The following is a 25,550-nucleotide window of genomic DNA, read 5'->3' as shown; positions in this document are numbered from 1 at the left end:
CGTCATGCTCCGTCAATATTTGTTATTTTGTTGGGCATTATTTAATATAGTAAACACATAGAGGAAACAAGTGTTTACAGACTTTATTATTTTAATGTGTAACTAGTCATGCAAAACCTCACTGGTGTGATGATAATAATGTTGTCACTGGTGTGGTAATGCCAGAAGTTCTCACATTGGCTTCAAATATGCTTCAAATTTCAGGAAGATCGCAGCACATCTCAAAGCTTGCAATAGATGTGAATTGAAGTAAGAAGGTGCCAGTCAATGGAACCGCACTATTACTTACTTAATTCACTTTTCCAGGTCTATGTTCCTATTCGCTCTCTGCGGTCTATAAACGAGCGGCGCCTGGTGGTGCCATCACAAAGAGGCTCAAAGTCTGTTTCACGATCGTTCACTTTCTCTGTTCCACTGTGGTGGAATGAGCTTCCAACCTTCACATGATCTGCTGATATTATCGCATCATTATAGAACCAGCTGAAAACACATCTGTTCCACGAGCACTTAACCAACCCATACTAATTGTATTTACTATTGAACTTAACTTGCACTTACTCTACAAAAAAAAGAGGCTACTCCAGCCACCTTGAGAGCTTGGCAGTACAACACTGTAGATGTTGTTGAACTTCGTATGGCAAATTGCTTTCTATGTTCCTCATTTGTAAGTCATTTTGGATAAAAGTGTCTGCTAAATGTAAATGTAATAGATGCATTCTACATTGTAACTGTAGCGGTCTTGGGGTGGGTTAAATAAATGTTCAGGCACCCGTTAGAATTAATCTGCCAACAAGAAATTTTTCTATTATAACAATAGATTTGGACAAATTATCACAATCACCAGTTACACACATGTACAAAATAAAGAATAAATCAACAAAACAAGTGTGTGCAGTTCAAAAGAGTTGTATTACACATACATCATCTCATTATTAACATTATTAACACTTCAATATCATATTCTGTGGCTTCACAGACTTGTTAGTTTCACAATATTCATGACAACGTCTCAAGAGTAATTAGCACATGGGTGAAATCAGCATATACTAACAAAAGCTTCATACAAACAAAGTACGAATCCCAGTGGCATCAAAATCAAAACTCTGTTCATAAATGGAAATAGTGCATCTATGTGTGTGCGTAGATAATGTGTGAAATGTTGATGTGGTGTGTGTAGGCAGCTCCACTAACCAGCTCCACTAACCAAGCTGGTAGGGTGAGTTTCAGATGAAAAGCATATGGAATGATGGTGGCTCATGCCGACCCCAGAATATGATGAGTGTTCCTCTCAACAGATGCAGGTGGAGTGCTGGATGTACCGTCTCCATACATGTTCACACACTCACTAGCCACGGCACGGTCGTCAGTCCGTGTTCAACAAACTCAGCTCCTCAGGCCGCTTGAACTGGATTTCTGCTAACTTCGCTTACTCTCTGTTACTTCAGCTACACCCGTTCCGTGTCTTCCCTCCGTACTCCTCGTACACCATTTTTATAATAACATTTTCTTCACCCCCTTCCTTTTGGTCGCTGCGTCACTTTTAAAGTGGTAGGATGGAAATTACCATCCCCCCCAGCTGGTCCCAACTGCCTGATTACACAACACGGCCCCTTCCATTTCCTTGCCAAATTTGCAGTCAAGTGGTCTTAGGGACTGGATTGCGGGAAGTTTCTTAACCATACCCGATTTATCTCTAGCTTCGGTTGCCTCATCTGTGCTTTCTTTACGCATTGCTTTACGTTTGATTGCACCTGGGTAATGTGGTGGACCACATCATAGGCGGTAACATCTGGTGAGAGGTTTCGACCATGCGGGACTTTATCCATGGGCCCTTGAAGTCATCTACCTAGTTGTAGTTCAGCTAGGGTCATTCCAGTAGTCTCTTGTACTGTGGAATTAGTAGTGAATCTTAACTCAGGTAGGTACTGATCCCATTTCTTGTGGTTGTCATCCACATAAGCAGCAATCATGAATTTAAGGGTCCGGTTGACCCTCTCAGTCATGTTTGTCTGAGGATGGTATGCAGAGGTCAGTTTTGGTGTCACACTCCACTTTCCACACAGTTCTTTAAATAATGACAATACAAATTGTATGCCTCGGTCCGACAAGATAAAATCTGGAACCCCCCATCGGGTTAGGATTTCCTTTCTGAAGATGTCTGCAACCGATCGGGCAGTGGCTTTGCGCATGGGAAACAACTCAACCCAGCGGGTAAAGTAGCATGGGTCCCATTATGTCCACTCCTAGCATGTGGTTTGGCCGAGACACTGTGACTTGCTGTAATTTCCCAGAAGGTTTCTGATTATCGCTTTTAAAAGTTTGGCATTTCATGCATCTCTTGACATAGCTCTTAACATACCGATGATCCACATCCTTGGCCAGAATGCTACCTCACAAAGTCTTTTGCAAGTCATGTAGATTCCTCCATGGCCACTCATAGGGCTATCATGGTAATGCTGGAGGATAAGTGGAATGAGGCTGTTTGGAATGTAGATATGGTAATGAAACTGGTTGTCAGACAGTAGAGTTTTGTAATATAATTTGTCCTCAATGAATGTGTAGGAATCTTGCGATAAGGTGTGTTCCTCTGCCAGGGCTTTAAACTGTTTCAAAATCTCAGAGTCTTTGTGCTGTTCTTTCCAGATGGTGTAATTGGAAACTGGGAATTCTGAAGTCTCCTTTTGGCTGGAGTACAGACAGCAACCTGTTCCAGACCTGATAGGAATGCGAGACAGAGCGTCAGGAGCTGCATTTAGCTTTCCTTTTCTGTATTCGATGATAAAGTAAAATTTTTGCAGTCGGAGTGCCATCTAACAAGGCGGCTTGTGGTTTTTGTAGAGTTCATGACTCATTGCAGAGCAATATGATCAGTGATCACGGTGAAGAGTTTGTGTTCTAGATAATGTTGCCATTTTTCCAGTGCCCACACAACGGCAAGGCATTCCTACTCGGTGGTAGAGTAGTTGACTTCAGCTTTGTTAAGGATTCTGCTTGCATAAGCAATAACTTCATAAGTATCTTGCCTCTTCCAATGTGTAAGGACTGCACCTAACCCGTTGTCACTGGCATCCGTGTACACAATAAATGGTAATGGAAGATTTGGATGACCAAGGATGGGTGTTGTTGTGAGGTATGCCTTCAACTTCTCAAAGGCTTGTTGGCATTGCTCCGACCAATGAAATGTTTTCCTTTTTTTTCAGAGCATTGATAGGTTCAGCAGTTCGGGAGAAATCTGGTACAATCCGATGGTACCATCTGGCCAATCCCAGGATTCTCTGAACCTCTTTAAGATTAGTGGGAACAGGGTATGAATAAATGGCCTCTACCTTACTTGGGTCAGCTGAGATACCTTTTGTGTTAATGATGTGTCCCAAGAAGGTAATTTCCTTAAGACAGAATTTGCTTGAAGTTGTATGGTGGTCACGTGACGGCATGCAAGGATCGGACGTGTGAATGGCCAGCTCTGCGCACTTTGCTAGTTTTAATACTTTTAATGACATAAACCAGTGAGATGTGATACACTCTATTCCATAACTGTTCTAGGAGGACAATATGTAAAAGAATTCAAAATACTCGGGCTCTGGAGACAATAAAAGACACTTACATGCTCAAGCTGACACCCCCGAGCAGGCCGCAAGCCTGGGAGTCGATGTTGAACATGTCGGTAATGCTGACAAAGGTCGTTGCTGACTTGGAGGATCTTGCTGTAATACATCAATCAATCAATCACTGCCATGGAGATGAAATTCTCTGAGATGGTTACAAGAGTGGGGGATGTCGAGAAATGGATCGATTATCTGCAGTCGTCGGAGAGGGAATTATCTGCTAATCTGCTAGCGACCAAGGTGGATTTGGAGCATGTCTAGGAGAAGTTGGAGAACATGGAGGACTGTAGCTGGCGGAATAACATCTGAATCATCGGAATTCCTGAGGCCGAAGAGGGTCAGAATATGGTGAAATTTGTGGATGGGCTCTATCCGAATATGCTTGACATAATAGGCCATAAACTGGAAATCGAGCGAGCTCACAGGGTTCTGGCTCGGCGATCTGCTGAGGGAGACAGGCCCAATTTCTGAGATCATCCAATAAGATCTTGAGTTACGCGAGGAGTAAAGGAAGGCTTTCTTGGAAGAACCGCAGCATTTTCTTGTTCCCAGATTTGCGAATTTGACAAGAGAAACCTGATCGATTTAAGGAATGCAAGAAGCTTTTACATCAACAGAAGGTTGCTTTTGCACTGATATTCCTGGCCAAATTGAGAATAGATGCTAAGGATGGCCGTAAAACATTCACATGCCCACAGCAAGCTGTCCTTCATAAATTCAGTGGAGTGAGTAGGTCATCTGGTTGTACTCATGTTGCAGCCAAGTGGACCAGCTCACAGAACATTCGCTTGACTGTCGAGGATCCTGCACGCTCTTGTTGTGCTGGTTCCACCTAGTGGCTGGAGTTTGTTTTTTGAGTATTTCTTGCAAAGACATTGGAGTAATTAAGTAATTTGTTGCACTCATGTTGCAGCCGAGTGAACCGGCTCACTGAACATTCGTTTGACTGTTTAAGGAATCTGCGCATTCTTTTTGTGCTGGTTCCGCCTAGTGGCTGGAGTTTATTTTGTAGCGTGTCACACCTTCAGGACAGTTTTATGGATGAATCTACATGCTCTTTGCGCTTATTCTGCCTATTGGCTGGAGTTTGTTTTATAGATTATCTTTTGCTGTGTAATTCTTTCTCACAAAATTTGTATAGAAACACCGCAAAGTTGTCTCGGGGGTTCTCGTAGGCGTACATAGACTGTTTGAGTTTGGAGTGATGGACGCCAGTTGGCACTGACACAGGGTTAATGCGCACATTTTTCTTTTTTCTGTTTTTTTGTTTTGTTCTAGGGGATGTTCGAGTTTTGTAGGTTGCACTAATGTTGGAATGTGGTCTTTATAATCTTGTTTTTGACACACAATCAATTTTTTTTTATATGTCAAAATGTCAAATGTTAATATGCGTGGATTGTCTCTCTCCATGTGGAATGTGAATGGGTTGGGGCACCCCATAAAAAGAAGGAAGGTTATTTCTCTTTTAAGCTTAAGAAATATGATAAAGTGTTTCTTCAAGAAGCACATCTTTCTCTGCAGGAAGCTGAAAAATTTGGGAGGATATGGGGTGGGCATTTTTTTATAGTGCTGGCTCGAGTAAAAGCAGGGGAGTCATAACGCTGATAAGTAAACATCTACAATTCAAATGTCTCAAACAGATTAAAGATAAATTAGGAAGAGTCATTATTGTTTTAGCTGAAATTCTGTGGCAGAGTCTTATTTTGGCTAATATTTATGCACCTAACGTAGACGATCAGGGCTTTTTTATAGATGTTGAAGGGTTGTTGCAAGCCGCTGGCACCCCTCATGATATAATATTGGGAGGAGACTTAAATCTTCTGATGGACTCAGTCCTTGATCATAGTGAAGCAAAAGTGTGAAAGCCCCCTAGAGCAACACTGACGCTTCACAGGATGTGTAAAAATCTTGGTCTTACAGATATTGGGAGACTTCTGAACCAATCTGGGAGGGACTATACATTTTTTTCATCAGTCCATAAGATTTACTCTAGAATATATTATATCTCATTTCATCTGTTGTTGATTGCTCAATTGGAAACATTTTAGTCTCAGATCACACCCTGGTGTGTTTAGAGGTGTTGCCACATGTGGAGAAAAGGAAATAATATAGTTGGCGCTTTAATGTATCCCTTTTGCAAAATCCTGAAATCCAACAAATGTTACAGGTTGAAATTAATGTCTATATGTAGACCAACTGGTCCTCAGTATCCTCTGTGGGCGTGGCTTGGGAGGCACTTACAGCAGTTTTTAGGGGCGGATCATACAGTATGCCGCATTCACCAAAAAATCCAAAGCACAAGAACTCGTGGAATTGGAAGGGAATATTTAAAGTGCTGAGGCACAGCTGAAACACCGAATGTCGTCTAATGGCCTCAGAGAATTGACCCGATTGAAATACAGATATAATACTATTTTGTCATGGAAGGTGGAGTTTTGGCTATTCAGGGCAAGACAGTCATACTTTGAGTCGTGGGACAAGGCAGGAACACTTCTGGCTAGATATATAAAACAGAGTCTTTTTCTACCATTTCCTCAGTGAAGTCTGCTGGTGGTGAAATATTTACCTCGGCCATTGATATTAATAATGCTTTTAAAGAATTCTATCTTGAACTTTATAGTTCCACATCTTCGTCTACTGAAAAGGATATTAGAAACTTTGTGGAACCATTAGAACTCCCTAAACTGACGAATGAGCAAAAAAAAATTATCTTGATTCTGAGATAACCTTGGAAGAGCTTGGCGAGGTAATTTAAGAATGGGAAGCTTCCACCAACCATGACACAAGCTCGTTTCTTAAAAAGGACAAACATCCAAGCGAGTGTGTACCGTCCAATTTCCCTGATCCAGCTAGACGTTAAAATATTGTCAAAAATTTTGGCTAACCGATTAAGTAAAGTTATGACATCTCTTATACATCTAGATGGGGTGTTGTTTATTCGGGGCCGTAACTCATTAAAGGTGTTTGATTAAAGTCATGTGGGTAGTGGTGAAACGAGCAGATTCCAGTCACTGCCATCTTGCTTGATGCCGAAAAAGCATTTGATATGGTAGAATGGGATTACCTTTTTGCGATTTTGGAAATGTATGGGTTCGGGAATACTTTTATTGGGTGGATTAAGTTACTTTATAGACACCCTGAAGCAGAGGTTCAAATGAATGGGTTAATTTCAGATTATTTTACTCTGTATAGGGGCAACCGGCAGGGTTGCACTCTTTAACCCTTATTGTTCTGTCTTGCCCTGGAACCATTAGCGGCTGCGATAAGAAAGGAGGATGATTTTCCAGGGGTGGTGGCGAGAGGTGTGGCGCATTATCTTTTGCTTTACGCAGATGATAATTTATCATTTGTCTCCGACCCTACTAGATCTATGCCTCGCCTCCACAGAATTATTCATTCCTTTTCTAAGTTCTCAGATACAGAGTGAAGTCCGAAGCTTTGGCTCTGACAGCATACTGCCTAGTAACGGCTTTTCAGCCGGGTGCCTTCCAGTGGCCCAAACGGCATTAAGTATTTGGGTATTCTATTTCCAGCAACTTTGTATGATTTAGTCATTTAGAGTTAATTTTGACCCTTTAATAAAAAGGTTTTCGAGCGATGTGGGCAGGTGGGCTTCATTATATTTATCTATGACTGGGAAGGTTAATGTTATTAAAATGAATTGTATTCCAGAATTCAACTACCTGCTACAATCTCTCCCTATAGATGTCCCCCTCTCTTATTTCATGCAATTTGATAGCATAGTGAAGTCCTTCATTTGGAATGGTAAACGTCCCAGATTATACTTAAGTAAGTTACATAGGCTGATTGACAAAGGTGGGCTAGGCCTACACAAGATTTTGTTTTATTATTATGCATTTGGTCTCAGACATTTGGCTCATTGGTCACTTCCACCTGAGAGAGCCCTTCCCTGGTTTTGTATTGAACAGGAAGTTCTTGCCCCTATTTTGCCTTTGCAAGGCCTTTCTATCAAACTATCTGGAGAAGTTAAGTTACACGCCGTTATCTCGCATTTGCTTGCGGTATGGACAAAAGTGTCCAGAATGTTTAATTCAGACATTTATTTAAATGTTGCTTCGAGCATATGGCTGAACCCAAAATTATGTATTAATAAGTTCCCTTTCTGCTAGATAGAGTGGATTGTGAGGGAGATTAATATGGTCGGTGACCTATATGAGAGTGGAGTGTTGAGATCCTTTGAAAATATGGTTCAACATTTTGGGATTCCCAGGTCTCAATTCTTTAGGTATTTACAACTGCGCCACCTGCTCTGTACTATTTTTGGGAGTGGCATATGCCCCCCTAAAGTGGCAGATACTTTTGGAGTGGTGAGTCTGGGGGATGGAATTTCAACATCTCTCAAGAGATTATGGGAGAAAGATTTAAACTTGGTGTTGGAGGAGGGAGTGTGGGCTAGGATTCTAAAAAATGTCAAGTCTGCATCTAGAGATGCAAGGGTGCACCTTATGCAATTTAAGATATTTACATTGATTCTGTTGGACCCCCTCTAGATGGTATAGGCTTGGTCTTAAAGACACACCCACCTGCTAGCGATGCCAATCAAAAGATGGGGACACAACTCATGTTTTTTGGTGGTGTGTTAAGATCCAAGAATTTTGGTTGAGGGTTCAGAGTATTATATGTGACGTATTGGGCACTCAAATTTCATTTTATTTTAGTGCATTGATTGAATTGTGTGAGCTGCTGATCCAGATTTTTCTGAGAGCTAATCAAGACACCTTTGATGTCCTGCTGAACTTCAAACTGTAGCTGCTCCACTAAAAATCTAACTTCAGAGACCAAGGAGGCCTCCATTTTATGAAGTTCCTCAGCCAACAGTTTCCTTAATTGATCCATCTCAGATTCAGTCTGTTGTTTAGTTGTAGTCACAATGGTGGTAAGTTGATGTTGGCTTTTAAGCATTTGGTCAACAAGATGCTCAAGCTTGGTAGCCAGCTGGGTAGAATTTTTCTCTAGTTCCAGAGTAAGTTTGCTGATAGCTTTCTCTTGTTCGCTGATCAACATTTATAGCTGGTCCCAATTGCCGTGTAAGCGAGCATTTTTCCCAGGGTTTGGAAGAGGTTCAGGAAGATCATATTGTTTAACAGAAGATGGAGGAGTATCATGGCTAGCAGAAGTTCCTTGTGGGGGGTTGGGGGGGGTGATGGCGTTGCAAAACTGCATGTTGTCCCACTGAGGTTCCTGTTCCCATACGAGAGCTTGAACTGGAGTGCTGCCAGCTAATGCTGAAGTGGTAAACTGTACATGAGCTCTTGGTTGGATGAGGCTTGAAGTCTGTGTAGGAGTGTTAAGAGTGGGAATATGAAGTCCCGGAGGTATTTGCTGCACCGAGGGCCAAACTGGAGTTGCCACATCCCGAGCTTCTATCTCCACAAAAGTTGAATGTTGGGCTTGCAATTCTGCAATGTTATAGTATGTTGGGAAAAGTTTAAATGTGATGTGCAATTATCCAAAAAAATAAATAAAAAGGATAAATTTAATGCAAATGTTGTGCATTTCAATTTCTTTCAAATGAAAACAAAATTTCCAAAATTACACAACAGTTTCAAAACTCAGTCCCATCTTAAACATGAAGAAACACCCTATTAGTCCAGGTGGCTAAGTGCAGTAATCAACATAATTGAATTCAATTTCAAGTTCCACCCTGCACTTACTCATCAGCCCCAGTTTAGCACAAAAAAAAATAAACTCTTTAGGTGAAATGCCGCATTAATCAATGCACAGTTCTGCAGTTTATACAGGGTTTTTTTTTTTTTTTTTTCAGGTTAAATGGGTCAGAACTGTCATTTGCACTCTCAACAATTCACTCAATTAAAGGCCCACATAACTAACACACCTTTTAGCTTCAAACAAAATATTCACATTAAGTGGTTCAAGATCACAGTTGAGTGCTGTAAAAAAAAAAAAAAATTCCCACAAGGGGTGTACATCAAATATCATGAAATTATATCACCAGAATTCTGCATCACACCGTATGTTTGCCCTTAAAAAACATCACGTAAATTAGGCTATTTATTTAAACATTTTAGTTACAGCCATTGAAATAAACAAACCAGTTTCAAGTTTCAAAACACAGGAGAAATAATTACACAATTTAACTGCACACATTTGAAAAAGATTCAATTCCCTGTTTGGGCGCCACTCTGTAACGGTGGCGTTCGTGGGGTTATTTAAATGTTCGTACGCCAGGCAGAATTAATCTACCAACAAGAATGTTTTCTATTATAACAATAGATTTGGACAAATTATCTCAACCACCAGTTACACACATGTACAATATAAAGAATAAATCAAGAAAACAAGTGTGTGCATTTCAAATGAGTTGTATTACACATAAATCATCACAGCATTATTAACACTTCAATATCATATTCCGTGGATTCACAGACTTGTTAGTTTCACAGCACATGGGTGAAATCAGCATAAACTAACAAAAGCTTGAAACAAACAAAGTACAAATTGTAGGTGCATCAAAATCAATACTCTGTTCATAAAGGGAAATAGCGCAATAGGCGCATCTATGTGTGTGCGTAGATAATGTGTGAAATGTTGATGTGGTGTGTGTAGGCAGCTCCACTAACCAAGCTGGTAGGGTGAGTTCAGATGAAAAGCATATGGAAGGATGGTGGCTCACGCTGACCCCGGAAAAGGATTAGTGTTCCTCTCGACTGACATGAATCCAGATGCAGGCGGAGTGCTGGATGTACCGTCTCCGAACCCGTTCACACACTTACTAGCCACGGCACGTTCATCAGTCCGTATTCAACAAACTCAACTCCTCAGGCCACTTGAACTGGATTTTTGCTAACTTTGCTTATTCTCTGTTACTTCAGCTACACCCGTTCCGTGTCTTCCCCCTACTCCTCGTACGCCATCTTTATAGTAACATTTTCTTTACCCCCTTCCTTCCGGTTGCTGCGTCACTTTTAAAGTGGTAGGACAGAAATTACCATTCCATAACAACATCCTTATGTCCTTCCGAGGTCATTCTTCCAAGGTGGCTTGACAAGACCTGTCTCATGTCACAGACTGAGTGAGGACCATTTCGGTGATTACAGACTCATTAATTTTATATGCGACAGCCGTTTATCATAGTCTCATCTGTTGAGAAGGGACTGAATTCCACCCTTTGCCCCTCTGCATCTTTCATAAAATTCTCCCGTAATCATTTTACCTCCAATTAGCCATTTACCCATACACTGCATCCATCCTTTGCTGGTTCTACATAATCGTGTTAGAAATCGCATGAGGAAATTATGTCGAAAATGAAGCATGCATCGAGCGAGTGTGCTGCTATATCAGTTTAGCCCAATTATACTGGGTTCTTAATGGCAGAGTGAGCACAATGGTGCTTAATTATGCTGAAGAGTCTGATTTCAAGCAGCTGCTGGCCAAAGCAGCCTGTCTGGAATATTCTCTGGGTGTCTCTTTATATGGCCTGTTTGATCTAGTCTGTTCCAAAGCAAATAGAATCATTGAATCGCAAATAGCATATGTGGAATCCAGGCAATCTGACTTGCTGCTTTTTATAAGTTGTGAAATTTAACTTTATGAGTTTATGGTGTGTTTAAAAATATTGCTAGAAGTTTTACCATTTAGGCTATTCCATGAGATTTTCTAACAGTTGTGCTGGACACATTTGTATTGTGGATACACTGGAAATGACATTTAGACAACAGCCTCGTTGCTGAATATATGCTTTATGATCTCAGCAGGTTGTTGTTTTTTTTTTTTTTTTTTGCTTACTTTGCTGTGTCACAATGGATAAATTGAATGCATTTTTTATGTGATAATTGCATCGGTCTGGTGAGATGTGGTTGGAATTCAAATATCTGATGATGTCACTAGCAAGGCTTTTTTTAGATCTGCGAATAGCTGTCTTTTCTTCTAGGTAATTAAATGAGATGCTTGTGGATTCCTTTAGTAATTAGTTCTGCCTTAACTCGTGTCCAAAGCTGTTGCCTCAACAAGCGAAAAGCTGCCAACATGCCACTATGGCATAAAAGATGGCACAAAATACTGTGTCCGATTTAAAGCGAATGAATTCAACACAAATATAGATTAGATAAGTTTTAAATATAAGTTTAATCAGAACACATTTAATGCTTGAGTGCCTTACCGATGCATTTAAAAAAAATTTAATGCCTTGCACTGTAAAATCATAAATGGTTTATCCACCCTAGACCCAAGCGTGACTGCTGTGTGCATTTTCCATTTCCCTTTTTGATTTGTAACTAGTGGCACCTTATAAACATGCAAAAAAATAAAAAAATAAAAATAGCAAATAGTTTTCCAAAAAATGTATATCCATATGTGGACAGCGGGACTAAGTTGTTAAATTTTGTTTCCAGGAGTGTTGGTTATTCATGTTTTTGAGACGTTACATACATTGCAGTTGATTTTCTTGTTAGTGTTTTTTTCTACTTTGGCAACAAAATCTCAATGTTCTCTCTTTGCACTGTCAAACAAACACATGATAGCCAGTGCTGAAGCATTTTACCAATCAGAAATCAGCATAATTAATTCTCATACAAGTAGTGGCCAGCATCATCCAATCACTGCCAATCATTTTAAAATAAAATTATACATTATAAATTCTGAATCTAGTACTGATTACCATTGTCATATGTCTGCCAACCACACTGAGTGGTCCAAACATCATCTGCAGCCTGAAACTTTGATAGGAAGTTTGGATTGAATCCTCTTGGCTTCATAGGAAATCTATGGGAAAAGGATGCTTATAGGATGCTCTCTTGCTCTCTTGCTCCCTTGCTCCCTATTTAGTGAATGACTTAACCTCCAGTGTGCTGTCTGTCTGCACTGGTCTCAGAACAGTGAGAAATGCAACATATTTTCATCGTAACTCCATATAAAGCCTCTGAAAGCAAAAAAAAATTCTCAGTGTAAAAATGCACAGTAAATATTGGATTTCTAATGAAAATCTTGTGCTATTCTACACGTTAGTGTACATTGTGTTTAGCAGCGTGGCCTTTCGAAATGGCATATCGGATGAAACTAAAGATTCTAATCTTATGACTCAAATAGAGGTCTGCACGGGCCTTAAAATGAAACCCGACCCGTACCCGAGACCGTGTGGCCCGACCCTACCCAGCCAGAATGATACCGTCATTTTAAGATTTTAAGCCCGAACCCAACCCAAATCGCTTACTATCTAATTTCTTCTCCTAGCAAGAACTGTTGCAATAGGCTGTATATTATGTAAGCGTATAGGCAACATTCGTAACAGTACTGAAACAGTAAACATACACAGTTTTAACAAGGCACAGTAGCACCTTAGTACACTAGAGCAGAAGGGGAAAAAAGCATTGCCTGACCGTTTATGAAACTTCACCTGGTGCAGAACAATCTGGAATAAAATGTAACAATGCCACAGACCCCACTTGGTGCAGAACAATCTGAAATAATATGAAACACTGCAACAATCCATGCAGCCTGAACTCATTCAGATTGTTGAATCTTTGTGACAACTGCACTAAAAACAATCTAGACGCAGCACAGAGAATGAAAACAGACCGCAGGTGTCTCAACAACTGTTTTTGAAAATCTGAAGTTCTTTTTAACTTGACACAGTGTTTAAACAGTGCCAGTCCTGCACGAGACGCTGAAGAAAAAGCGAGACGCAGTGCAGATGTCAAAGACATTCGTCCAGCATGTGTTTAAACAGTGGGAAAACAGAACAGATGTGTCTGTGAGTGAGAGCGCGTGCGCGAACCAAGTTCTGTAAGCCTGTTTATTTTTTCATTCATACAAACCCGAAACCAAAGTCCTACTTGAAAAACTGACTCAAACCCATCCCGAAACCCGTCGGGATCTCGGGTCCCGTCGGACCCGGGTTGGGTTGCAGACCTTTCTCCCAAAGATAAACTCCAATGTGATTGGTGCCATGTTGTTTTCTCATATGACTCCATACGTCGAAAGTTTAACCCTTTACTGACAGCCCAGTGTCTCCTGAACTGAGATCAGTCGGTTTAAATTAAATTATGCATCGCGTTGCGGGGGGGCTGGGTAGCTTAGTGAGTAAAGACGCTGACTACCACCCCTGGAGTCGCGAGTTCGAATCCAGGGTGTGCTGAGTGACTCCAGCCAGGTCTCCTAAGCAACCAAATTGGCCTGGTTGCTAAGGAGGGTAGAGTCACATGGGGAGCCTCCTCATGGTCGCAATAATGTGGTTCGCACTCGGTGGGGCGTGTGGTGAGTTGTGTGTGGATGCCGTGGAGAATAGGGTGAAGCCTCCACACACGCTATGTCTCCATGGTAACGCACTCAGCAAGCCATGTGATAAGATGCGCGGGTTGACGGTCTCAGACGTGAAGGCAACTGAGATTCGTCCTCCACCACCCGGATCGGGCAAGTCACTATGCCACCACGAGGACCTAGAGCGCATTTGGGCATTCCAAGTTGGGGAGAAAAAAGGGAGAAAATTATGCGTTGCATATAGCGAAGCCAAAATACGCAGGGTCGCATGAAGTTAAACATAAACCGATCGGCACACCTAGATTTTTGTCCATTAACCTGTTTTCACGTTGCATGTAAACACCTTTATCCAATGTGTGCAAGCATTGTGCATGTGACTCTTTTCGTATTGTTGTCAAGAGTAGAGAATAATTAGATGATTTCAAATAATGTAAATGTGGTTTTCTTAAGTTATCTGATTTTTTGAATAAGCTGATTTAGGTAATTATCAGTGTATTGGTGTGCATTGGTGTAAACGCACACAGATCAATTTGTAAACTAGTTCGACTGATTCATTGAAAAGAACTGACTCAAAAGAATGATTCACCCACAAATAGGACATCACTATGGCTTTTACTCTTCACAAGAGCCATAAATAACCAAACAAATTTCCAAACCAATATTATCTATCTTTCATGGAACACAAAAAGGAGATATTTTGCAGAAAGTTCATGCTGCTCTTTTCCGTACAAAAATAGACATTGGCAGAACTTATGCCGTTTGCTGAAAAGTGAGAGACATCATTGGTTCTTATGTGAATTGTGGCCAATCGTGACAGGCCAGATTTGAATGTGTGCAAATGTGAATTAGATTTGAAAGCAACAGCAAAGGGAAGATTTCAGAAGTCTTGGAATATAGTACATAAGTCTTATGGACAAATTTAATGGTGCTTTTTTTTTTACTTTGCTCGTCAATGTCATTTGAGATAGCCAATCGAATCAATGAAGTCGGGACTCAAGTTTAAGACGCTAAACCGGGACCTCATGGATTATCCCAGATCAGCAAGCAGTTCAGGTTAGGAGTGTTAGTGTCATGTAAGATGTAAGTATCTAACTAAATATGCAAAATTTGACCCCTGTTTTATGATTAAAATGTACCAACCGTAAGTAATTTCCAAGAGTGCAAACTATTCTCCATTTTGCGAAATTCGCCATTTTGAATTGAAAATACATGTACAGTATGTGATTTGTATGTCATTAATAACTGTGAAGGTGAAAACATTAACAGAGCCATTTTCAGCATATCAGGCTTAAGATAAAGCACGAGTACATCTGTTTGAATGGCACTGCAGATGGCTGCTTCGGTGTGGAGCTCTCTAGTGTTTTTGTTACTTTTGTTTGTTTGTCTTGTTTTTTGTCACTCTTCCCCGATCAGTTTCAACAGGGATGAACTGCTGAATATTTGGCAGAGCATACCTGATAATTATTTGCCGGTGTTTGATTATTCAGACGTTTTATTAGACATCTTAGTTGGAGGCGCAGTGGTGCTCTACAAGCGATCCAAAAGACGCACATGAGAGGAGCGAGCCGGCGCACTTGTGAAGCTTTGTCGGCTTTAGGACTCCGCTGCCGTGTATTCATCTGGCAAATGTCCGCTCCCTCGCCAACAAAATGGACGAACTGCTTCTGCTCACTCAAACAAATAAGGACTTTTCTAAATCTGCTGCTCTGTGTTTCACAGAAACCTGGCTGAGTGAGCCATCCCGGACAGTGTGTTACATCTGCCGGGCTTTCAGCTGTTCAGAGCGGATCGCATCGCGGAGTTATCGGGGAAAACGACGGAACATGCTTTTACATCAACGACTATTGGTGTACAGATGTAACAGCATTGAAGAAGATGTGCTGTCCTAATTTAGAGGCGCTCTTCATCAACTGTAAGCCTTTCTACTCACCGCGGGAGTTTTCCTCATTTATTCTGGTGAGTGTGTACATCCCACCACAAGCATGCGTGAACGCAGCATTGCAACAGCTGGCTGATCACATCACAGACACAGAGCAACAACACCCAGACTCTCTTATCATTATTCTGAGAGATTTTAAAAAAGCTAGCCTCACCCGTGAACTGCCAAAATACAAACAACACATCACATACCCCACCAGAGAAAGAAATATATTGGACCACTGCTACACCACTGTAAAGGATGCATATCGCTCTGTCCCACTTGCAGTTTAGGACTCTCTGATCACTGTCTGGTTCATCTTCTCCCGACCTACAAGCAGAAACTAAAATCAGCTAAGCCTGTAGTAAGGACTGTAAAGAGATGGACCAACGAAGCAGAGCTGGAACTGCAAGCCTGCTTTAACTGCACTGACTGGAGTGTTTTTGAGGCTGCAGCCACAGGCCTGGACGAGCTCACAGATACTGTGACATCATATATCAGTTTCTGTGAGGATATGTACATCCCTCTTAGGACATTTTTATCATTCAATAACAATAAACCATGGTTTACAGAAAAACTCAGACAGCTTCATCATGCTAAAGAGGATGCTTACAAAAGTGGGGATAAAACATTGTGCAACCAGGCCAGGAACACATTTACTAAGGAAATCAGAGTTGCTAAGAGAAGCTACTCTGAAATGCTGAAAAAAAAGATTTCAGCCAACGATCCTGCATCTGTGTGGAAAGGCCTAAAAAGCATCACCAACTTCAGGACACCTCCCCCTCACTCTGTAGAGAGTCAACTAATGGCTGATGAACTGAATGTGTTTTACTGCAGGTTTGAAAAGCCCAGTCTCACACCCCTCCCCCGCTCTGATCTTCACTTCACTTCACTTATGATCTGTGAGGAGGATGTGTGCCAGGTCTTTCGGAAACAAAAGACTAGGAAAGCTTCAAGCCCAAATGGTGTTTCACCTGCCTGTCTGAATGTCTGTGCTGACCAATTGGCCCCCATCTTCACACAGATTTTCAATAGATCACTGGAGCAGTGTGAAGTTCCCTGCTGCTTCAAATGCTCCACCATCATTCCGGTCCCCAAAAACCCAAAATCACAGGACTTAATGACTACAGACCTGTCGGTCTCACGTCTGTGGTCATGAAGTCATTTGAGAGACTGGTTTTGGCCTACCTGAAGGACATCACTGGACTCCTGCTGGACCCCCTTCAGTTTGCTTACCGAGCAAACAGGTCTGTGGATGATGCTGTCAATATGGGACTGCATTATATCCTGCAACACCACGACAGACCTTGGACTTATGCAAGGATCCCATTTGTGAACTTCAGTTCAGCCTTCAATACCATCATGCCTGATCTTCTCTCAATCAAACTGACCCAGCTCTCTGTTCCCACCCCAATCTGTCGATGGATCACAGCTTTCTGACAGATAGGCAGCGACTAGTGAGACTGGGGAAACTCACATCCGGGACTCTCACTATTAGCACTGGTTCCCCTCAGGGATGCGTTCTCTCTCCACTGCTCTTCTCCCTGTACACGAATGACTGCACTGCAAAAGACCCCACTGTCTAGCTCCTGAAGTTTGCAGATGACACCACGGTCATCGGCCTCATCTGTGACAGTGATGAGTCTGCATACAGATGGGAGGTTGATCATCAGGCTGTCTGGTGCTGTCACAACAGCTTTGAGCTGAACACACTCAAAACAGTGGGGATGATAGTGGACTTTAGGAGAAATCCCCCCCCCCCCCCCCCACAAAGAAGGGCATTTTCACCCTCAAATTAAAACTAGAATATGGTAAGACTGTGACTTGTGGCCTCAGTGTAGTTTTTTGGTTGTGACAAGGATAGTGTCATATATTTTTAGTGCAAATAGTATTAGGTAATAATTAACAATCAATTTAAGATTTTCTAAATATCAGTTAGACATCATAAAGACATCATAACAGTAGTCCATATGACATGTGCACTTTATTCAGAGCTTTTTAGGGCCATAGAAAAACTTAGTGTTGTATGGACTACTTTTATGGTATTTTAATGATGATTTTTTTCCCCTCTCTTTGGACCTTGACAGCAGTGGTCAATGTGAAGTGTTTTTGTATCTAAAAGAGCATTGTTAGGATTCTTGAAGAAAAGATTGTTTTAAGATTCTATGGGGGAAAAACAAAGAGGGACAACTTGAGGACCGTAAATAATTTTGTGTATTTTCTTTTTGCAAGCCAGCTGATGTCGTCATTTTACAGATACATTAGTGAATAAAAGAAATTCAAATTATATTTGTCTTTTCTTTGATACAGCACAAAAAAGAAAGAAAATATGACTGAAATAGGCAAATTGCTAGCAATGCAGACACAGTGTTTGTCTTGTACTGTGTGAACTTAAAAAACATATATAGTTTAAAACCAAAAATTATCAAATTTGGTCACATTTAAAATGTTAACAGATTTAAAGCCTTTTTTCAGAAAATTATTGCATTTACCGCATTTACTATTTTAAAGGACCGATGACACCAGCAACCTCCCACTCCCAAAATGGTTTGGTTCCCCCCAATGTTCAAGACATGGTTACAGCCTTGGTTTGAATGGAATAAAAGCAGCGTGACAATTTTACAGTATATCTCCTTTTGTGTACCAGGGAAGAAAGAGAATCATATGACATAGGGGTGAGTAAATAATGACAGAATTTTCATTTTTGGGTGAACTATCCCTTTAAAATTCCAAGCAGTGTTTTCTTTCTAGTTATGTATGGATTTGTTTTGTTAGAACTAACCATATTATTTGAATTTTTTATTAGGGATGACGAATATGTTGAACAGAGACAGGCATTGAACTCATAAGCATTGAGCTGTCATGGATTGTCTGTGTGTCTGAGCCCACGTCACTGGCAGGTCTCCAGCTCACAGCATTAAAAGCTGCCTCTCATACAGTGCAGCCTGTCTCACCGCCCCCTTGCTAACCCGAGGGCAACCTGAACGCAGGACCACACAATCACAGTTAGCTGACAGGCGACAGCTCACAGATGCTATGATTCATTTTATTTATGTTCTTGTGAATGATGTCTTCAGTTTTCAATGTCTGTGTACGTTTCTGACATAGCTTCAGTTTTGAACATCATTGTGTATCAATCTGTATCATGTTTGTGACACCAAAGATGTTGGGTATGAATCCATTATGTTAAATGTTCTGTTGTTTAAAAGTGAATGTTTTTTATTTAAAAAAAAATATATCCTGTCCCAGCTTAATGTGCAGAGACAACTATATCCAGCCCTGCACCTGAGCCATATATTAGGACCAGATTATTAGAGAGTCTTGAGGGTAAAAACATTAAGAAAAACTTAGCAACAACATCATGCCCTAGCAGCCACTTAGTACACCCTAGCCACTGCATAGGAAGGTGCTAAAAAACACTCAGAACACCTTAGCAACAACATAATGCCCTAGCAACCCCCTAGTACAGTGGTTCTCAAACCGGTCCTGGAGGCCCCCCAGCACTGCACATTTTGCATGTCGCCCTTTTGGTTGTGTTGAGGGGCCTCCAGGACAGGTTTGAGAACCACTGCCCTAGTACACCCTAGCAACTGCATAGTAACACACTAAAAACCAATCAGAACACCTTAGCAACAACATACTGACCTAGCAACCACATAGTAATGCTCTAAAAACACCCAGAACACCTTAGGAAAATCATAATGCCCCCGCAACCACCTAGTACACCCAAGCAACTGAACCATAACATGCTAAAATCCACTCTGAATACCTTAGCAACTGCATAGCAATGCCCAGACAACCACCCATAACACCCTGGCTATCATCAAAAGTAGAATATTGTGTGTATGTTTTCTCCACAGGTGAACTCTTCTCTCTCCTGACGGTTCACCACGGCCCTCACCTGCGTGCTCCACTGTTTCTCCTGCGAGTCATCCTGGGCTAACAGGCCCTTCCTGTTCCGCCCCCGCGCAGTCTCTCCCGCTACGATCACCATGACGCGCTCGAAAACCTTCCAGGCCTACCTGCCCAACTGCCATCGCACCTACAGCTGCATTCACTGCCGAGCGCATCTGGCCAACCACGACGAGCTTATCTCTAAGGTAATTTTATATCACCGTAACAGTATATATATCACAATTTTACAGACCAAAAGATTACATGATCATGAAGTAATGACTATCGAATAATCCAGTTAATTGAATATTTTACATATAAAAGGCAGCCTACTTAATCTCATTTGATTATTTAGTCAATTTTATTTGGAGCTTGATGGATGCAGCAAAAGATAAGATTATTCGGCATGAAAAAGCTTACTTGCGTTTCAGGGGACCAAAAGTACTGAAGACAGTTCTGGGGGTGGAGTCGAGGGTGAAATGATAATTAGATACCAATTTATTTGAATCCCACTAAACCATATAAAGGTCAGAATGGAAGAACATGTATTTCTAGTAGCATAAAAGTAGGTTAATAGAGTTTTGTACAATAGGAGGCTTGTGTTTTAGATGTAATCATCAAATTGTATATCTTGTCCAAGAAAAGATGAACCAAAATTTCCAGAGTTTATCCAGAGAGGTTTAGTCAAGTACTGGAATGATGCATTACAAATGGAACATTATTTCTGATAATGTTCATATTTTATTGTTGGCATGTGCTACTCAGGTTTTGTAGGCTATTTAGGCTTCAGATAAAGAAAGAATGCCTTCACTTGTATATTGTTCAGTAGGGCTCATTCAAAATGAAACCACCCTAATGATTTTTAAATCCACGCCCATATGGCCAGACCTGGGAAACCCCTTCTACCAAGGCCATGAATGGAGCAGCGAAAGGGAATTCGATTTTTCAAAAGGTTTTACAAATACAAAACACAATACAAATAGGAATCAAATAACTAATAATATAATTTGTGCAACACATGTCAGCCAATTCAATGTGGTTGCAATTTTGTATTCTAGTCTGTTCAGAGCTTGCAGAGGCAACCTGATCTTTTTCTCTGTCTTATTTCCATTGCAGTCTTTTCAAGGGAGCCAAGGCAGGGCCTACCTCTTTAACTCAGTGTAAGTCCTGTAGTTTGCTTTTTGCTTAACATTGACTCTTTCCAGATGAAACACAGTAACATGGTTTATGTAAAATGTTGCAAAACCTTTCAAAAGTATAATTTTTTGCAATCTTGACTTCCTTTTTTCAGGGTGAATGTGGGGTGTGGTCCAGCAGAAGAGAGGGTACTGCTAACTGGACTTCATGCGGTGGCAGACATATACTGTGAGAACTGTAAAACCACTCTGGGCTGGAAATATGTGAGTTTTGGTTCATACTGGACACTCACATTTTTTGAGACCTCCTACCCCAGACAGGCAAAAAAGGAGACACACACATTCATAAATACTGCTAACCCTACTGCATTGATACTTACACTTTGAAAGCTTTCCCCAGCCTGTTGAGATAATGCATCACTATATCTCAAGTGAGGGATAAGGTTTGTGCTATAGTCTCAGAAACAACTCATTAAGAGAGAGATACTTAATCTAAGTGGCTTTACCGTACCTCCATGACCTGCGTACCACGTCACTAATCTACACCTGACAACCTTTGAAAACCATGTGGTTTCCTAGATAAAACATTTAGATCCCTGGGCTTGAAATGCGCTTGTCATTACAGTTTAGCACTTCTCTAATTAGTGAATAATTCAACTGAATTAAAAGATGTCAAAAGAAGACTGTCTGTCTGTCTTTCTCGCTGTCTGTCTATATCTGTCTGTCTGCCTGTCTATATCTGTCTATCTGTCTATCTGTCTGTCTGTCTGTATCTGTCTGTCTATCACATTGGAGAAAGTCATGGAGATTTGTTCTAGAGAGATGAGTTGTAGCAAGGGCATGCCAGCTGTGCGTCATTGGTATACAGTACAGCCATGTATAAGGGGATATTAATATCCTCTCAGAGCTTAATTCACTGCCATTCTATTTCTCACCATGTGAAAGGTGCTGACCCGTCATATTTTAGCTACTGAAGAATGATTGACATGATCTGGCCTCATAAAGTTTTAGTTGACATAACTTTTATTTAATGATTCCATCTGAGTGAATACACACTTATTTCTGAGTATTCACATGTATTCAGGAAAACGAAAACAAATTTTTGTTTTATTCAGAAACTGAAACCATGTTAGAAGTTCAAATCATTGTCTGTATGAATTGCATTTTTTTGGTATTTTTTAATTAATTGATAGATCGAGACACAAAAAATTTGCATCATGTCATTGACCCTTATATTTAAAGAATACTGTATATGCTGCTAGAATAGATTTAGACCAGTGGCGATTACTTTAAGACAACACATGACAGGTGGCTTTAAATTTGTAATTTTGGGTCCCGCCCGGACGCTGTGCCTCTCTTATTTAGATGTTCACACTTGTTTTACACCCCATGTATAGTTTAACATCTCTTGCAATGCTGCTATTTAAAGCCATTATATTTGATTGACATATCTAATATGGATGCTCCCCAACAGCTGTCCATTATTTTTAAATCAGCAAATCTGTATCTTGAGGTTATCATTTCTAACGGTGATGCTCTCGCTCTCTCCCTCATCTTCTTCTTTCCATTAGGAGCATGCCTTTGAGAGCAGTCAGAAGTATAAGGAGGGCAAATTCATCATCGAGCTGGCACACATGATCAAGGACAATGGGTGGGACTGAAGCCCCCGAATACCCACGGGCCACATGCTGGAAAGAAATGTGCAGCATATGAATAATTAGTTTCATTATCTGGCTGTAACTTTCTCCCTGGAAATCAATCCACCCGACGCACACCTAGACCCCGAGGGTGCAAGGTTTATAGCAGCAGTGCTATCCCCCTCCTGTCTGTACATACGTGTATGTGACTGAACAAATGTGTGCCAGCTAAACACCGTGTTGATCTTATGTGAGTATTTTCCTCTTAAATTGAAGGCGTGTTTGCAAATTGATGTACCTGTACTCAAACATATTTATGCTCTTTTTCTGGGTTGGCAAAGGCCTTTGACATGCCACAGTTCTGTCCCACACTCAGGTTTAACAAATGGCTGGATTTATGGGTAACTAGGGTGAAAGACTTACCGGTTTAGCAAGTCACCTTTTACTATAATTCACCTGTGTTTGTTGTTAGAAAGGCACAAACCTACTAAAGCAGAAGGCTCATCTATTTACTTTGTTTAAATTTTTTCTGTCGTTTCTTTATTTCCAATTTCATCTTTGTCACTTGCATGTTGTTTATTTATACTTATATTTATTGATCTGTTCATTTTTGGTTTTAGGGATTTTACACCTCTGGTAAACCGTAGCAAACACAGTGTTCTTTCTCTGACCTCATATAGTGGAAGTAGCAATGTATGATAGAGGTTTGTGATTACATTTCCTGTCCAGATTGTGATCTCAGTCTCCTTTTGAGTGTGTCTGGTGATGGAGTAAATGAGGCATTCATATGCCATGTATGGGGCGCAGGGCGCAGGTCGCATTCATTTGCTAGAGCCAAGTCTTTATTCAGCCACAGCTGAGAAAGCAGCTGTTAGGTTTGAAAGGGAACTGAGGCTTTCTCACAGCCAGTGATGTCCCATTTGGTGTCTTCAGTTCCCACCATCAAAACACAAATTAAAGCAGTAAGTGGCAAACCAGACTTTCTCACCACGAAGAAAGCGGTCGACAGCTACTAATTGTGGCAACTGAACGAGGTAATCCAGCAGGGGCTCATGAAACAAAGCCTTGGCGCAACCAAAGACTCCTTCATCAACAATACGCTGACCAAACTGAGTTTGATTTCCTTGATTTAGTTGCGTCGCTGTGTGTCGACTCCGTCATTTGGTTCAGTTGTATTGTCCAGTGCAGATCTAGTTGATTTTCTTTGATTTAGTCACTTTGGATGTTAGCATTATTACATTCTGTCTTATTTTATTAAGTGTGTATTTATGATCAGTAATTAATTATTGTTTTAGCACACAATCTTAAGTTTGTGTATTTATCGTTCTGTGGGACTGCTCCACCTATTCCAACATTGTTTTTTACTCTTTAAAAACCATTTCAGTGTCTTGGTTTTCAAGGAAGAACGTATGAGTGAGATCTACTTTGAATCAGTATATTTTAATCTGATATCAATAAAGTTCTCATTTTATGAATGTCCTTTTGTGGTTGGTTTTCATGGTCTTTATTCATTTCAAAAACAGACATTACATGAAAATGGCAAGAGTAACAGTCATGGTATTAATCCCAAAATAAACAGGCAAAAGCCTTGCAGTTTAAAGGAAGGAATACTGTTATATTCATATTTTGCCGTAAATCATGGGTTTTTAGTATATAAATATTGAGAGATATTCTCTAAGGCCTTTTTATGTTATTATGAACCTTGCACACTTTCTCTGCATGTGGGGGAGTGTGTGTGTGTGTGTGTGTGTTTTTGCCCCAAGCCCCCCACCCCCCAATCCAATAATCACAAATGAAGAAATGAACCCTGCCAGGTTTAGATGAAATGTGTCTGTAAAAATCAATACATTATACTGCATTCGTAAAAATGTATGTAAGGTTGTAAATGTGTTATCTAATTGTGGTATAGGGTGGTGGTCTCTCTTTCTTTGTCTCTTTTACTCTGTTACTCCTGTTTGATCTTTCCTAAGCTTCAAGCTGCCTGTAGCAGCACTCAGACACATGATGTATACTAAGCTTCTTGCTAGACAAACCCACAGTGTCTAAAAATAAGACAGATATCCATCTCAGACATGGTGAGTGTGTGATAGAGAGAGACAGAGATAGGGAGAGCCACAAAGAAACAGCTCTTCAGCAGAGCACATTATACATCTAACCCAAAGCAAACCACATTAACAGATACACCAAAGCCAGTAACTATAGAGCAATAGCCTGAGATTAAATTATATGATATGTTGCATATGGGCATATAAAAGCAATAACCTCCCCATTAGGTTTATACATTCAAATTATACAGTAAATCATTTTAAGTTCCAAAAAATTTCCTCAACATATTTCTAACTCTGATACATATGGGAAAATGTAACCAATAAGAGTCTTAGTGTTTTTTCCCTCTTTGGATTAGAGATGCTGTAATCTCTGCACTGGTTTCAGATTATACAGGTTTATTTACCCACTGCCCTCATCTCAATCTGCGGGGGTGTGTCTGTGTACAGCAACACATGTGCCTGTGTTATTTTGGCAAAGACTTGGATTAATTCCGGCTTGTGTACAAATGCATTTTTGAAACAGTATTTTATACAAGCCTTTCTACTGCAGATAAAGAGATCACATCTGAATTTGCATGAGAATCTGATTTACTATTTGATATGACTTACAAAATAACTGTAATGTCACTTTATCTTTCCATTTAGTTGATTTAGCTCAAGATCGAACAACTAACATCATCACAGATGTATGACCTACTACACACTTCCATTCTTGCAGGACATGTTTGGACCATTGCATCCTTCTAGGTTGGCTTGTTTGTCAATTGTCTGTCAACATACTGTAGAAACAGAGGTTCATTTCCAAACTTCACAGAAAGCCTTTTAAAGGCTCTTTGGCACAGAAATCCTCCATTTATTCCCAGCATGTCCAGCTGGTCCCATCGAGACAAAGGCCCTCTAGCACCTTATCTGATTGGAATTTGGGATACATACAGTGACCGGGTCGTAATCAAAATATCGTAACAAACATGTTCCTTACATTTTCAGTCATGAAAAAGATTTCATATTTTGAAGAAACCCCATTTAAAAGGCATCATTTTATTACCTAACTTTTTATTAAATAATATTAAATATGT

The 25,550-nt window shown here is 40.6% G+C and overlaps 1 protein-coding gene across 3 annotated transcripts in view; it reads left to right on the top strand.

Moving 5' to 3' along the window:
* LOC127433776 (protein yippee-like 1) overlaps window positions 1–23,901 on the top strand; it is a 28,161-nt gene extending 4,260 nt beyond the window's left edge. Inside the window, exons 2-8 of one of the 3 annotated variants that reach the window (XM_051685965.1) lie at window positions 15,561–15,797; window positions 18,271–18,434; window positions 18,566–19,086; window positions 19,620–19,859; window positions 20,770–20,813; window positions 20,945–21,053; window positions 22,361–23,901. In XM_051685965.1, the coding sequence (XP_051541925.1) occupies window positions 19,752–19,859; window positions 20,770–20,813; window positions 20,945–21,053; window positions 22,361–22,450 (351 nt within the window). In that variant the 5' untranslated portion in view covers window positions 15,561–15,797; window positions 18,271–18,434; window positions 18,566–19,086; window positions 19,620–19,751 and the 3' untranslated portion in view covers window positions 22,451–23,901. The other 2 variants (XM_051685966.1, XM_051685964.1) reach the window with 2 other exon arrangements.
* The last annotated feature ends 1,649 nt before the right edge of the window (window positions 23,902–25,550 follow it).

This window comes from Myxocyprinus asiaticus, chromosome 43 (assembly GCF_019703515.2).
Source record: "Myxocyprinus asiaticus isolate MX2 ecotype Aquarium Trade chromosome 43, UBuf_Myxa_2, whole genome shotgun sequence".
Taxonomy (NCBI): domain Eukaryota; kingdom Metazoa; phylum Chordata; class Actinopteri; order Cypriniformes; family Catostomidae; genus Myxocyprinus; species Myxocyprinus asiaticus.
Note: the sequence above shows the minus strand (reverse complement) of the source record. Positions and strands in the feature narration are given on the sequence as shown.